Here is a 16800-nt window from a genome sequence, read left to right on the forward strand (position 1 = left end):
GGGCGTGGATACTGTACTCAGTGATGTGCTGAAACTAGCTACCTGCAGCAGACACAAAAGGCTAATAGAGGAGGCAAATCGGTAATAAGGTGTGTATACATGAATACTGGAAGCATTAGAAATAAGGTATGTGAACTTGATGTTGTTGTGGTAGTAGTGAACTATAATGCAGTAGGAACACCTGAAACATGATGATTCTAGAAGATAATAATGAATATACAACATAAACAGATATAGAGGAAAAATAGATAGACAGGAAAGGAGGTATTCCTGCTTGGTTTGTCAGTGACATATGGCAAGCTAAAGAAATTGATCCTGTGGGAAAGCTGCAGAACTGCATTGGACACTTCTTGCATGAAAATGACATAGTTAATGCTGGGGGTATTCTCAAGACAGTCCAGTCAGCAGGAGAAAGGACACTGTTTTCTCTATGAAGATAAGAGGGATATGTGAAAACAGTGGTTATTTTAGCATCAACCAACTAATATAAATGGATATCTATGTAATTTAGTGTCCAAGTGAGTTATAGACTTAATGCAAGACTGCTTCATGATCTGTGAATCAGGGACAGGAGAGGCAGTGCACATCTTGACTTATTTGGATTACTTACAATAACTAACATACAAGGAATATAAATCATGGCACCTTTTGGGTGACAGGAACCACATAATGATTAACTTCAGCTTGAAACTTGGCAATGTAGTAAACAATGAGGAGGATAGTAATAGACTTCAGGAGGTCATAGACAGATTGGCAAAATGGGCAGACACATTGCAAATGAAATTTAATGCAGAGAAGTGTGAAGTGATACATTTTGGTCGGAAAAGGAGAGGCAATATAAGCTAAATGGTACAATATTAAAGGGTGCAAGAACAGAGAAACCTGGTGGGGTGTGTATACAAATCTTTGAAGGTGGCAGGACAAGTTGAGAAGGCTGTTTTTTTTAAAAAGTACACAGGATCCTTGGCCCCACTGGAGTATTGTGTCCAATTCTGGGCACCACATTTTAGGAAGGATGTCGAGGCTTTAGAGAGGGTGCAGCGGAGATTTATTAGAATGGTACCAGGGATGAAAGACTTCAGTTACGTGGAGGGACTAGAGAAATTGAGGTTGTTCTCCTTAGAGCAGAGAAGGTTAAGGGGAGATTTGATGAGTTCAAAATCATGAAGGGTTTTGATAGTAAATAAGGAGAAACTGTTTCTCGTGGCAGAAGGGTCGGTAACCAGAGGGCACAGATTTACGGTAATTGATAAAAGAACCAGAGGCGACATGGGAAAAAAAATATTTACGCCGCAGGTTGTTATGATCTGGCAAGCACTGCCTGAAAGGGTGGTGAAGTAGATTCAATAATAACTTTCAAAAAGGAATTGGATAAATACTTGAAGGGGAAAAAATTGCAGGGTTATGGGGACAGAGCAGGGATGTGGGACTAATTGGAAAGCTCCAGCAAAGGCACAATGGGCCGAATGTCCTCCTGTGCTGTGTCATTCTATGATTCTCTGATTTGGGATTCAACAGTATTAAAAAAACAATAGTTCGATATATACAATTTTTTTTAAAAAGGGCCAATTTCACTAATGAGGCAAATAAATAGCTTAACCTATTTTGCTACATAACCAAACTGACATGCTTCTGGATTTTTTGACCATTTTTCCATAGAAAGGAGCTAGATAAGAGTTATTTTTAAATGTGCTTATAAGTCAAAGTTGGCTTTAATGGGGTTAAATTTACAGGATAGTGCTGTATGTTACACTTTACTGTAGAAAAAAGCAGCTTAAGATTTAAAGCAAACTTCACCTCATCTAGTGTTAACTCGGTCCACCTTCGGAAACATTGAAGAAATCTGAAAAAGACACAGATATATGTTTCAGGTCTCAAGGGCATACTATTACTCCTCCAGGTTATGCTACCTTTTGAGCAGATATAGGGCAGAGGAAGTCAACTCTTAAAAGAAAGATGCATAGGAACCGAGGAATATCAGAGCAGGAGTAAGCGATTCAGCCCTCAAATCTATTTCGCCATGGCTGATCTCTACCTTAACTCCATTTACCTGCCTTTTCTCCATATCCCATGATACTCTTAACAAAATCTCAGTCTTGAAAATTTCAATTGCCTCACATCCATAGCCTTCTGAGGGGGAAGAGTGTGCCAGATTTTTACTAACCAGTAAGCCAAAATACAGCGTGAGGATTTTCTGTTCGATTCTTGGGCATGTTACAAATTATCTAGATATTGGGCAAGTAAAGGCACACTCTTGGATATGGGGAGTGGGGACTCACCTACAGAATATGTCTGAAATGCTGAATCAGAGAGAAATACCTACTGTGTATTTAAAATCCAAAAATATAATAGTCATGAGCTCAAAATAGTCACAAGGCTGGTCAGGCAGGATCTGCCACTCCAACAGAGTTAAGCTGGTACTCCCCTTTTACTCCCCACCCTTTCAAGCTGATACTCTTCCCTTTTGGTTTCAGTGCTTGGAAAATTGGAAGCAGCATTCTTGTGACTTCCCAATCTGCATGTGCTGTGTGTGAGGCCCCACCTGGACTTTGGATTGCACATGTGCACAATAAAATTGAGGGGCAAGATGGCAAAACACTGATTTTTGAGGCCTGCCATTGCCATAGCTGATGAAGTGCTAATGATTGGCATAGATGAATACTATTATTTGTTATGAATGCAGTACATTTGCAAGATTTAGATACCTCCAGCTGTAGGTCCCAAGTGTCCTGGATATGTTTTGGACTCTGATTTGAGACCTTGTAAAATAGTAAACACATCATTGCCATGCATTTTATTTTTCATTATTAGATCATTCAGATTAACTTCTATGATCAAAATCTTGAAACATAATTCATTGCGATAAAGTAAGTGTATGAAATGTTTGTGTGAAATGATATGCAATTTTCTGGTAAGTCACTTTTTGTTGTTGAATGCCTATTACCTTGCTGTACCTATAATTTGGTAACTGTAAGGCATACTTTTGTTTCAGTCCCTTTATCATTACTCCAGGAATGCAATTACATTTTTAAAGTTTACTTACATGTTGTATGAGAAAAAATACTATTCAAAACTTACTGAATGGCTGACTAAGTAATTTATTATTTCCTTTTGGTGTGTACGGAGTACTGCCAAATAAGAAACCGTAGGCAGTTGATTATTACTGGAAACTAATCTAGTTGGCTCAAAGAGTTAGTCACAGAATTCCTGTAAAGTTGAAATAAATAAGATCCTGTTTAACCCTTGGAGACTATGGAAGGTTTTCACATTATAAACAAAATGTCAGAAGTTTGCAATTTGAATTTATTGGAAGATTGTAAGGGAATATAGGCCTATAAATGACTAAAACTGGTAATGTGCAGAACTTTTTAAATCTGAAAACACAAGTATTTGATATTTGATACTTTGTAGATTAGTCCTTGCTGGAAAATTGTGTATTCTTTAAACACGTTTTCATATTCCTTTTTATGTAAAATATTTTTAGCTGAATACTATTGTAAACATAATAGAAAAGGTTTAATTTGGTGCTCTGCTCAAAACAATTGTGAATACAGCAATTAGAGTAACTTTTTGGGTGATTTTTTTTTTCTATAAGAGATATTAGTCTCACGTTAATGTGTAAATGAGTGACTGAACCACTTCTGCATGTGCAGGATCCAATCTGCAAAGAAACCTTGTAGTTGAATAATGATTGCTTTAACTATTTTATATACGTTGTACTTTAACATCTGATGTATAACTTCGATCAATGCAGATTTCTACTATGCACAAAGAATGAGACCAAGCAGGTATCCACTGGATGGGAAATTTGTAGCCTTTTTTTATTGAATGAATGCAAAAAAAAATTGTTCCTGTTCTTAGTTGATAAGTGGCAGTTTGAATAAAATATGCTTACTGTTTGGCCTTGTGTATAGTGATATTCAGATGAGTTTGAATCTGTGAACATGGTAATTTACAATGTTAGGCAAGCATAGTGGTAAGCTATAGCAAGCATTCCTTATGTCACTAAGCAAGATTGAAATTAAAAATGAGTTGGCAGTAGTGTGTGTGGAACAAGGCTCAGCCCATAAAGTTTTACTTTGGTGAGCAAGATTAAAATCTAATATTGATGCAGGAACTCTTTGGGATCCTGTACTGTAACCTGAGTTCAAGACACTAATTTTGAGCTAAGTGAAGGCAAGCTGTCTGTGACTGGTAGAAGGGTGATGCAGTACAAATGTTTTTTCCTTCCACTGAGATGCCATTATTTACTTTTAAATAACCGAGCCCGTTACTACATATAGTTCAAAACCTAATTTTATAACATTTGGCAAAGGCATTTATTTTAGATGGTTTTAAATGCTGAGTTGCAATTTTGAAATGCTTATGTTGCACCTTTTTAAAGTTGTCATCTGAAGCAGTTAAAATTGTCTGTACAATAAGCAGCTGCAGAATCTTAAAGCACGCATACAATTTAAATTTTTTGCCTGAATTTTATACTAATGTTGCCGTAACGTCAAGAATTTCCTTTGTCTTGCAGTAAGGCATAAACTAAATCATAGTGATTTGTTTCTTCAACCCAAACTGATGGAATGGGAAAACACAAATGCTCATCTGTTGGAGCACCAACGTGCCGCATATGGAGATGTTGGGCCATGGTTTTAATTACCCACTCTATCTGAGTTCCCAATATTAAGCTATTTGATTTAACTTCTGTGGGGGTGGGTGCAGAGGGGGAGAGAAAGAGTTATCTCCAGGCTCCCCCCAAACCACCTAACAGCTGGTTCAGAAAAATATCAGTTCACCTGATCCTTCAATGACAGAGGGTACACAACTCCCAGCAGACATGGGGTAGAAATTAGGTAGGGGTGCAGTTTATCTTCAGTTTACTGCGTGCGTGTGCGCGATGATTTTTTCCTTTGTTACGCACAAGAAGGAGAAGCTCGATAAGTACATGAGGGGGAAAGGAATAGAAGCATATGTTTAGGGTGAGATGAAGTAAGGCAGGAAGAGCCTCACATGGAGCATAAACACTGGCGTAAACCTGTTGGACCAAATGACCTGTTTCCGTGCTGTAAAGTCAATATCATTACTGTGGGCCAGAATTTACTGTGAGTGGCGAACGAACGGCGGGGCTTGCCCTTGCCCATATACTCTCCGTGAGCTTTTGCATTGGAAGTTACTGTAAGTTCAAGATCCAAACAGCGCGGTGCCCTCTACAGAGCAACTGGGACCTGTGTGAATAGGGCAAGCAACTCAGTATCTCCTTAACCAATCAGATTGAAAAATTGTAAATGAGCAGCGCCGTCTGAACCAGGAAGTGTAAGTTGGAATAATGAATTTCATGTCAAATCAGGTACAGTAAGAGAAATAGAGGGAAAGAAAGATTGGATTTAAGAGGGAGAAAAAAAGAGAAAGACAAAGTTTAATTTTTTTTTAAATTAAAAAAAAATCTCCAACAACAATTAAAAGCTGAAGGAATGAGACTCCACACTTGTAAAAATTAATTTTCAGTGCCAGAGAGGTTGTTTGGCAGTGATTAAGACTTAATACATCATTTGAAAGGGTGCTTAGCCTAAATTGGACAAGTCCTAACTTTTTGTGGCGAGTTTAGTCCGTATCCACTATGCAAGTACAGGAACTTCATGCCGTTCATTGTATTTGAACGGTGAGTCAGACGACGCGATGCTGTTTGCACAAAGCTGATGGAGGGGCAGCGCATCTTGGATTTTTGTATTTATCGGCACTTGCCGGACCATCCAATTTGCGCATAAATAACAGAGTGCCGTTAGCCTCACCATTATTTTCACAGTAAATTCTAGGCCATTGTATTTCCCCCCCGCACACCCCAGCTCAGCCAAGTGCCAAAAAAAATTCAGTATGATTTGTACTTTCAGCTTTGGGGTTGTGCACTCATTCACGTCCTAGAGAACAGATGTTAAATATCTACAGCAAAACAGAGTCAAGAAGATGGTTTTAAGCCAGCTCCATCCTTTTATTATAGATGTGCTTTCTTATTGGGTTCCAATTACTCTTTAACAAATGTATTGTGCAATGTGAAGTGCATTGAGTAACTTCTGAGAAATTTGACGCTCCACTCTACCACTGAGTCATTTGCATTTGAGGTCATAACATTTTACTAAAGGGAAAAACAAAGTGGTACTATACATTTTGGAATCTATTTCAAATGATGCCAGTTTATGTGCAGCATTAGTTGAGACCAGTTTATTTCCCTTGCAGTGTGATGTGGAGGATCAGAAATGCCTTATGTGGATCGACAGAATCGCATTTGTGGATTCCTCGACATTGAAGAAAATGAAAACAGTGGAAAATTTCTGCGTCGATACTTTATACTGGACACTCGGGCAGACAGTTTGCTGTGGTATATGGACAATCCACAGGTCAGCTGCTTTGTTTTACATTGATAACCAGCTGGTTAAAGTCATACTGTTACCATATTGTACAGCTGTTCTATATTAGAAATGGTTCTGCACTGAATATCGTTAAAATTCTTAGTAAAACATGATGTAATTGGAAGATATGATACTTTCTGGATTTTATTTTAATGATGAGTGAGCATGCATTACAACCGAACAGTTTGTTACTAATTCTTGAACCTAAAGAAGAATGCGGCTCTTGAGACAGTAACCTATTGAGTAGCAAAAACAAAGCTATTTATATAAACTTAGCTTAGTTCAATGCAGATTTACTGAAACCATACTTTTTTATAATGATGAAGGACACATTGATCATCTACATTTACTGCTGAACAATTCACATTTTGATGAGACTTGACAACAGTATTCTAAAATTGTATGCTATCCCTTGAGCAGTTAAAAGTATATATTTGCATATATGACGTAGTTATTATTTTGTACATGAAAAATATTGATTTCATCCCATAAATATTTCCTGCACAAACCCACCATCTTAGTTTGTTTCATGTAATATTCTGAGAACATTATATTGCCTTGGCTGATCGGTGATTTGAAGGTCTCCATTTATACTGACTTGCATATTGCAAAATGCTGATTTGCTTTAGTAATTTGATTTTTAGTGGATCATACATTTGCTGATTGAAGAAAATCTTATTATAAAAGGGTTTAATAGCTGGCTGTGTGGGTGCAGCAGGCATCCTTTTAATGCAAGATAAATACATTATCTGAAATGGCTAGTGCTGGAGCTGCTCTTATCTCATTTTTACTATTGCATCTTTATTTGCTTAATTTTTAGAACCTGCCATCAGGAGCATCACACGTTGGGGCTCTTAAGCTTACTTACATTTCTAAGGTAATTACTGGTTTTGATGGAATTTGTTTGTCCTAATAATGGAAAAATCAAAATGTTAGTTTTTTTTAATGTAGAAAGATGAAGATCCAAGAAATCAGGATACAAGACATGTAACTCAAGATTGTATGTGTGTATCAATGAGGTACTTTGATATCATCCATATGCTGTACAGCATTACAAGAAAACTTTAATGGCTAGGTAAAAACCCACAGATTTTGAATCTGAGATGTAATCCAGGCTTTGTGTTGTTCTGAAATTCAGTATCTTTTCCCCCATTTCTACCCTTTTAGCTAAAATGAGAATTTGCTTCAGAAGCTATTCATTTTTTGAAGACAATATTGACTCTTATTGACCAGGATTTAATTTGAATAAAACTTAGAATTTCATATTGGTATGGTGTGTTCAAGTCAAGAATTACAGTCATAGTGCTATGCTAATTTTTTATTTCAGTAATTCACTACTCTGTTGATTATTTAACATATTTACATGTATTAAGGCACCATGCAAATGATACAGCTTTTTGGCTATGTTTTACGTCTTGCATAGCCGTGGCCCATTTCTCCATCTCTCCAATTCTCAGTTAATTCCAATTTAAGTGGTTCCCTTTCTGCCTGCTCTTATCCACCTCCTGTGCCATTCTGTGACTCGCCCTCGCATGAATGCCAGTGCGACTTGTTGAGCAACGGGGTTTTTAGTGACTTTCCATTCTGCTTTATTTTAATTTGTCCTTCTCTTACGTTTCATATGTGATTTTTTAAAACTTGTCTAAATTTCACTCCATGCATCTGTGCATGAGGGTTTGTACCTCAATTGCATATTTTCTGTGTCGAGAATATATGTGTTGATCTTGTTGAATGAAAGAAAGAACTTGCATTTATTTAGTACCTTATCTGGCACGGACACGATGGGCCGAAAGGCCGCCTTCTGTGCTGTAACTTTCTATGATTCATGTTCTCGGAGCATCCAAAAGCGTATCACAACTCATGGATCGCTTTTAAAGTGCGGTCGCTGTTATGTAGGCAAATGTGATAGCCGAGTTATAAGCAACAAGGTCCCACAAACAATGACCATGTAATAGGCCAGAAATCGCTCCCGAAATAATGGAGGAGCTCAACAGCGCTCTCCTTTTTTAGTGGCAAATTGATGGAGCAAGTTCCCGTGTTTGCACATGCACAGTGAAATGTAGAAATCCAGAACTTACTCCTACTGTTCGCCAGTGCTACGACAGCTTCGAATTGAAGGGCCATCGCATGCTGCAATCAGGGAAATCATTGAAAAAGCGCCAACTTGCTTATCTGTCCAGCTGGAAAGTAACTAAACAGGTACGCTTAAAAATACCAGATCTAAACTAAGTTTTAACTGTGCGGTTAGTCTTAATGACAGGCAAACAACTAAAAATTAACTTTTAAAAATGTGGAGTCTCATATTACTCCTGATTTTAGTAGATTTTAGTCATTAAAGAAATGTTTCAAAAATTATTTTTTTTTTTCTTTTCTGTCTAATTCAATTATTTCTTTGACTTTTTAATTAAAAAAAATATTTTTTTATTTACAATGTCATACAGAACACTAACTTTAAATGAATGAAGTCTGCTTGCCTGCTTGAGCAATGCAGCCTGAATCTGTGGGCGTGACTTCTCTTCCTGACAGATTTTGTGGGCGTTTTCTCACACTTTTCCGCGTGGCAACTCACGCTGCTCAGAGGCTGGGTTGATAGTGCACATTTTGTTTTAAGTTCAAATTCAAGCAATTTGACGCCACAGAGCCCGCAGTAAGTATTTTTGTTAATTTAATTCGCAGGAGCTGCAGTGAGCATTGCCTCGCCGCTCTCCGCGATTTCTGGCCCAATGTGTTTTTAATTTGGTAGTGTTTTTAATTTGGTAGTGTTAGTTGAGGCAGGAAGTTTGGCCAGAAGTCCCTCTTCCTTTTCAAATAGTGCTTTTGGACCTTTTATGACCGCCTAAACAAGCCGATGGGGCTTTAGTTTAACATCACATCCGAAAGATGGTGCCTCCGACAATGCAGTACCCCTTCGGTTCTGCAATGAAGTGTCTGCCTAGATTATGTGCGTAAGTGCCAGTGGGGCTTGAATTCACAATTTTCTGGCTCGGAGATGAGCATACCACCAACTGAGCCCAAGAAAGTTAGAAAATATTAATACTTTGCCTAATGAAGTTCATTTTTACATAGGCCTAAATTTTCCTTGAACATGTTAATAACCAATAGCTTTCAGTTATTAATGTCCATTTGCAAGGTAGTGATAAATGCAATAAACAGCCATATCTAGAATCCAACAAAGCAAAGAAAAAGTGCACAATTATGCTGGAAAGTAGTTTTGAGTTTAAATATGCTGATTTGAACATAGCATCAGGTTATTCTGGGTACTTATTCAGAGGTTGCTTTTCAACTACATTTGTTTCCCTGCATGTTCATTAATATCTAATGGTAACTATTTAAAACTAATATCTTAACTTGTGTAGATCTATTTGCCAAAATTTGTGGAAAATATAAATATACTATAATTTCTCTCGTGCATTGATTTAATTCCTGTGATTTGCTAGGTCAGTGATGCAACAAAGCAGCGACCAAAAGCAGAGTACTGTTTTGGTAAGTATCTTCCAAAACTGATTTTATTCAGTCGAAATGATTAATTATTAGTTGGTACCACTAATGATTTCATTGTACTGCAGAAAGGTGCATTTATTGTCTGGTGTTACACTCTTGTTCTACCCCAAAGCATTGAGAGATAAAAAAACTTGTGCTCGCCCAATACCTTATCACATCCTCAGGACATCCAAAAGCACATGAGTTGAATTACTTTTAAAGTTTAGTCAATGTTAAGAAATAAGGACTTGCATTTATTTAGCCCCTTTCACGACCTCAGGACATCCCAAAGCGCTTTACATCTAATGAAGTATTTTGCTGTGAAGTCACTGTTATAATGTAGGGAATGTGCAGCTAATTTGCACACAGCTGGTCCCACAAACAGCAATGTAATAGTGACCAGATAATTTATTTTTTTTGTGATATTGGTTGAGTGATATATATTGGCCAGAACAACATGGAGACCCCCCCCCCCACATCGGCTCCTCTTAGAAATAGCGCCATCGGATATTTTATGTCTACCTGAGAGGGCAGACGGGGCCTCGGTATAACGTCTCATCTGAAAGACGGTACCTCCAATAGTGCAGCACTTCCTCAGTACTGTACTAGTACTGAGCCTTGATTTTTGTGCTCAAGATTCTGGAGTGGGACTTGAACTCTGAAAGTTCTGACCCAAGAGGTTGAGAGTGCTATCACTGAGCCATGACTAACACTAGTATGAACCTGTGTCCTCTTGCTGTTTTCTTACAATTGAATTTAAGTGAATACTCTGGATTTACTTTTTCTGTTCCCATACCTATCTTTTGCATTTATAAGATCATCTCTGAGGAGCCTTTCCTGGTTGAAAAGCCCTAATTTCTGCAGTCTTTCCTGATATCATGATCCTCTGACACTGGGGATCAGCCTTATGACTCTTCTTTGCACTGCCTCTAGCACTAGAGTAAAAGATATAGAACAATAATAATGGGAGAATTCAACTACCCCCAAATAAACTGGCAAGAAGAGGTAGGTAAAGGGCAAAAGGGAATGGAGTTTTTACTGTGTGTTCAGGACTCCTTCCTTACCCAGTACATAAGAAGCGCAACAAGAGATTTTACTGTTGGATCTAGTAATGGGAGATTAACCAGAGCAGATCAGAGAAATAAGTGTAGGGGAACATCTAGGCAATAGTGATCACAACATAATAAGGTTTAAAGTAATTGAGAAAGACATAACTAAGACAAAGACCAAAGTAATTGTTTGGGGGGAAAAAAGTTAATTTGAGAGGATGAGAATGAAACTAGGGAAGGTAAACTGGAAAAAAATTGACAGACAAAGAACAGCAGTGAGAAATATTTAAAAATGTGATCAATAGAGTTCAAGAGAAATATATTCTGCAAAAAAACAAGAATAAACTAGCCAAAGTTGTAACATCATGGATAAACAGAGATAAGGACAAAATTGAGTCTAAAGCAAAAGGCATACACTAAGTACATAGACAATAAAGGAGAGGAAGACAAAAGGGAATACAAAGAGGTTAGGAAAGAAGTCAAAAAGCAATTAGGAAAGCAAAGAGGAACTACAAAATTAAATTATCAAGGAATATAAAAATAAATAGCAAAGTATTCTACAGACACTTAAATAACAAAAGAAAAATCAGGATAGGGATAGGGCCACTAAGGGATACACAAGATAAACTCACAGGTAATGACAATGAAATGGCAGAAATATTGAATAGTTACTTAGTCTCCCTGATAAATAAGGAGGCAAACGGGGTGGACCTGACGTTAGAAGAGATCAAAAAAAATAACGACATTTAAGATAGAAAGGGGGGAGATAATTGATTAACAAATCAAACTTAGAGAGGATAAGACCCCTGGTCTGGATGGATTGCATCCACTCATATTAAAAGAAGTTAGGGAAGAGATAGCAGAGGCACTATTACATATATATATAAAAATTCATTAGAAAAGGGAATAGTGCCAGAGGACTGGCGGACAGCTAATATTATTCCTATAATTAAAAAGGGAGATAGAACAAGTCCAGGGAACTATAGATTAGTTCGGTTAATGTCGGTGGTGGGAAAGATAATGGAATCTTTATTCAAAGGTGTAATATAAAACCATCTAGAGTACGAAAATATAATAAGTAGTCAGCACGGATTTCAAAAGAGAAGGTCATGCTTGACCAACTTTCTTGAATTCTTTGAAGAAGTAACAAAGAATAGACAAGAGTAATGCAATAGATATATTATATATTTTGATTTTCAAAAGGCCTTTGATAAGCTAACACACTGACTGACTGACTAAGGTCAGAGCATGTGGAGTCAGGGGACAAGTAACAGAATGGACAGCAAGCTGGCTACAAAACAGAAAACAAAGAGCGGGAGTTAAGGGTAGCTACTCAGACTGGCAAAAGGTAGAAAATGGTGTTCCACAGGGATCGTTGCTGGGACCACTGTTGTTCACAGTTTACATTAACGATTTGGACTCGAATCAGAAGTACAATTTCAAAATTTGCAGACGGCACCAAATTGGGTGGTATAGTTAATACTGAGGATGAATGCGACAAAATACAAGACGTTAATAAATTTACAGAATGGTCGTGTAATCGGCAAATGAATTTCAATATAGATAAGTGTGAGGTGTCTATTCTTTGTTACTTACTGTGGGCTCTGTAACGTCCAATTGCTTGAATTTGAACTTCAAAAAAAAATGCGTGCTTTCAACCCAGCCTCTGAGCAGCTTGAGTTGCTGCGTGGCTGGAAAAGTGTGTGAGGAGAAGACACGCCCACAAAATCTGTCAGGAAGAGAAGTCACGCCCACGGATTCAGGCTGCATTGCTCAAGCAGGCAAGCAGACTTCATTCATTTAAAGTTAGTATTCTGTATGTCATTGTAAATAAAAAAAAATATTTTTTTTAATATAAAAAGCCAAAGAAATATTTGAATTAAACTAAAGAGATAGAAGGGAAAAGTTTTTTTAAAAATTAAAAATAAGGAGTAATAGAAACTCCACATTTTTAAAAGTTAATTTTTGGTTGTTTGGCAGTCATTAAGACTTATTGTGCTGTTAAAATTTAGCTTAAACTTGGTATTTTTAAGCATACCTGTTTGGTGGCATAATTAGTTAATTTCCAGCTGGGCAGATAAGCAAGTTGGCGCTTTTTTTTAGTGATTTCTCTGATTGCAGCGTGCGATGGCCTTTAATTTGAAGCTGTCATATCGCTGGCGAACCAGTCGGAGCAAGTTCCGGGTTTCTGCGTTTCACTGTGCATGTGCGAATGCGGGAACTTGCTCCTTCAATTCGTCACTAAAATTGGAGAGCAATGTTGAGCTCCCCTGTCTTTTCGGCAGTGATTTCTGGCCCATTATGAAGACAATTACCTGTACGTTTGTGTTTTGTCCTTTTTAAAAATTTTGTACGTTCGAAGCAACTAATTAGAGGCAGCTTGGGAAGAAATCTTTTATGCAAAAAGTTTCCTTGCAGTGATATTCCACTCCAGTGATATAATGGAGAAGGTAGTTCACTCAGGAGAGAGCAGGCTGCACATGACACTCCCTGTTTAATATTGCAATCATAAGAACGTAAGAAATAGGAGCAGGAGTAGGCCATACGGCCCCACGAGCCTGCTTCGCCATTCAATCAGATCATGGCTGATCTTTGACCTCAACTCCACTTTCCCACTCAAACTAAAAGAGAAAGGAAGGAGCAGGAACAGATAAATTCACATGTACTTTACCTTATTAAATTTGATTTTTTTAAAATATACATTTGTAAATTTAATTGTACGTGGTGCTGGCATTCATTTTTGGTGGCCTCTGGTAGTGAATAGATCCTCTGTACAATGACATTGTAAATGGTCAAAGCCACAAATTTGTGATTTTCATGGAAACAATGGATGGAATTGTAAATTGTGGCCCCCACAATACAGGTAGAAGTCTTCGAAAGTCCCATAATCCCGTATAACAAAAATAGATTTTGACATTCATTTATCAAAAACAGTGGCTAAATGGTATTTGCTAAGTTTCATGTGTAACTTCTGCAACATATTGCCACTAAAATTAATAGTTAATTTTTAAGTTTAAAAACTGATTGGAAAATGTTTTTGTGAACCGTAATAGCAAAAGTCACAATGGTCCCTTAGCAATCCTGCCCTAAATATTTAATCAGTATGCAGCAGCTTAACACCTTGTACCTTAGGGATTCTGATGTGTAATTTAATTAACCAGTTTAATAATTTCTTCCTCTCCCCAGCCCATTTCTGACATTATCTGTTATCTTGCTGCACATCTCAGGATTTAAAAAAGTCTAAAAGATGCAAATTGAGTAAATAAAGGAATACCTGTGAAGCATACAGTGGGAGACATACAAAAGAAAGGAGATATGAACAAGAAGCTTGAAAGTGACTAAGTTGGAAACAAAGACGATAGTAACAGTTATGACAGTCAGATAAATTAAGATAGAGAGAGGGAGATTTATCGTGAGCCATGGAGAGATCACTGTTGTATCTTGGGGATTTTTACTCCATATATTTATTCGGATTCACCGCCTCAGACCACTTCAGAGAGAGCTTTTACTTGCCCAACTATCCAGGAGATTTGTATGATGACGAAATTGAACAAAGAACCCTCTTCACTGTATTTCGGCTTGCTGGTTTTATTACGTCCTTGATTTCACTGGACAGTGGCTTAAGCTAAACTGGCAAACAGAATTAATAAACTGTAAATTAAGTGAAAATAAACAGAGACACAGTTTTCTTAAGTGAATAGAAAAGAACATAGCTGTGTGACTGTTGTCCTAAACATTAATGTATGCAATCTCTTAAGAAGTTTTTCTTTCTCACCCTCCTCTGAAGCCTTTCTGGCCTGTCCCCTCTAAATGTTACGGATGGATTATCCGATTTGACCAAGACAGGCTGAGACATACTTCCCAAAAAATGACTGGGACCAAGCTAATTTATATTGCATTAAACTCAAAAAGAGCTGGCAGCATATTCAAACATATCCTATAATATGTTTGTATTTGAATTCAATGGTGTGGCCTCTCTGATATTAGACAAAACGACTAATTCTACAACTATTATAGTAAAATAAACTAGGATTTTTTTTCTGTGATAGAACTATGACAAAAAGAAAGAAACCAGTACCATTATATAGATTAAATAAAAATGCTTCATTTTTTTCACACAACATTTTCAACATTTCAGAACACGAACACAAAAACTGTTGTACATGTGCAATCACCCTTATGTGCAATTTTTTAAAAATCGGAATCTTGCCATTCATTTTTTGGCTTTTGAAGGAAGAGTATGATTCGAGCATTGGTTTGCCAAACCTTCATTCAAATTTCTCCATATTTGACTCAATTTTTCTTGGAATTTTTCTCTATTAGTTAATTTCACAGCTAATAAACTCGGTAGCCAATATAGGGCATTCCCACCACCAGGAATGTAATGGTGATGATGCATTAGATGTTATGTAAGGATATTATTGTAGTATATTTGTGGGAACAAAATGCAGTTCAAAAATTGAGCGAAGAATTCTTCTGGATCTGGAAGTTGTTATTATGAGCGTTGGAATTCTATGAGCTATACCGAACAGTAAATCTAATATGTAATTACCAAAATTACAATGATAAAATGTTACAAGGGAATCCAGTCTAGTTGTGGAATGTCTTGTAGCTACTAGTATAGTATGAAGCAGTGGTAAGTGGTCTATTTTCTCGGAAGCAGAATTTGCCCATTGGAAATTATATTGTAAAAGAGTCTTCACTCTGAAAAAGCAAAACATTGAATTCAAACTGCATTTCATAATTATGGAACCTGCAGCCATTGACTTTCAAGCAGCTGGCACTCTGAAGGAAGGTCAATGGCAGCAGGTTCCATACATTAGAATAGACTAGGGAGATCTTTACTCTGCATTTGACCTGTGTTTGAGTAGAACATCTGATATGTTATGAGTAAACAGCTAATTCATAAAGACAGTGCTGGTGTCCTATAGATGGTTTGTATTTTGCTGAACTGAGTGTTGGGAGTGTTATTATGATAGCAGAAGGGTTTCACTTTTTCTACATATTTTTGGCCAAGTCGTTGGTAATTTGTTCCCATGCCACCACCAATGATGATCTGAAACTGATAACTATAACATATGCACGAGCGGCCCTTCATAAGTCTTGCAAATGTTCCCTTCCTCTGTTCAACAACTGACATTGGGAGCTCAGTTATGTTTGGAGGATCATGGGTACCAGCATGTATTGTGCTACTCAGATGTAGTGCATTGATGCACCAGTATGATCTGTATACGTGATATATATATGTGTGTGTGTGTACGTTAAAGGTGTGGATGAGGGTTTCAGTGGTGGAGAGATGAAACAATGTCATATGAATACTCAAGGCAGCACCTAGCGACAGCGTGTAGACGAGCAATGTGGGGGTTGGTGCATGAATGGAACCAAGGGGCATTCCTTAGGTGATCATGCTGGGCGGTGTGGGGAGGGTGAAGGACAAGCAATCACGAGAGCTGCGGCTGCATTGAACAGTGATGACTCATAGATGTAATGCATATCAAAATTGTGTAAACATGTTATGTTTTGCCTGCAATTATAGGAATTCAATTAGTTAGCCAAGCTATAATAACGACAAGCTTCTGACTGGGGATATTTAATCTTTAGTTGCTAAAATATTTGAGATTTGTAGTTAGTTTCTCTTGGTGGAATTGTTGAAATAAACTGCCTCCCAGTGTGGATATGGACAGCCACACAATGACTCTAGGAAGAACTACTGTGACCTGTAATTAAGCAGTTACAATTTTTCTTTAGTACATCAGGAAACTGCCCAACATCTAACCTGATACCACCTTAATATTCAAAATCCTTTTTCATAATTGCCTGAGTTAGAAATACTTCATAGTAAAAACGTTGCAGAATTCTTTGGTGTTGCTTTATTGGCA

The 16800-nt window shown here is 37.4% G+C and overlaps 1 protein-coding gene across 12 annotated transcripts in view; it reads left to right on the plus strand.

Annotated features, from left to right (window-relative positions):
* The window catches only part of plekha1b (pleckstrin homology domain containing, family A (phosphoinositide binding specific) member 1b), a 77397-nt gene that overhangs the window by 24076 nt on the left and 36521 nt on the right, over window positions 1-16800 (plus strand). For 7 of the 12 annotated variants that reach the window (XM_068002282.1, XM_068002283.1, XM_068002285.1 and 4 more), the window contains exons 2-5: window positions 6220-6380; window positions 7213-7269; window positions 8487-8591; window positions 9830-9875. In XM_068002282.1, coding sequence (XP_067858383.1) covers window positions 6240-6380; window positions 7213-7269; window positions 8487-8591; window positions 9830-9875 — 349 coding nt within the window. In that variant the 5' untranslated portion in view covers window positions 6220-6239. The remainder of the gene's footprint in view (window positions 1-6219; window positions 6381-7212; window positions 7270-8486; window positions 8592-9829; window positions 9876-16800) is intronic. The other 5 variants (XM_068002284.1, XM_068002287.1, XM_068002288.1 and 2 more) reach the window with 1 other exon arrangement.

This window comes from Heptranchias perlo, chromosome 21 (genome assembly GCF_035084215.1).
Source record: "Heptranchias perlo isolate sHepPer1 chromosome 21, sHepPer1.hap1, whole genome shotgun sequence".
NCBI classification, from domain to species: domain Eukaryota; kingdom Metazoa; phylum Chordata; class Chondrichthyes; order Hexanchiformes; family Hexanchidae; genus Heptranchias; species Heptranchias perlo.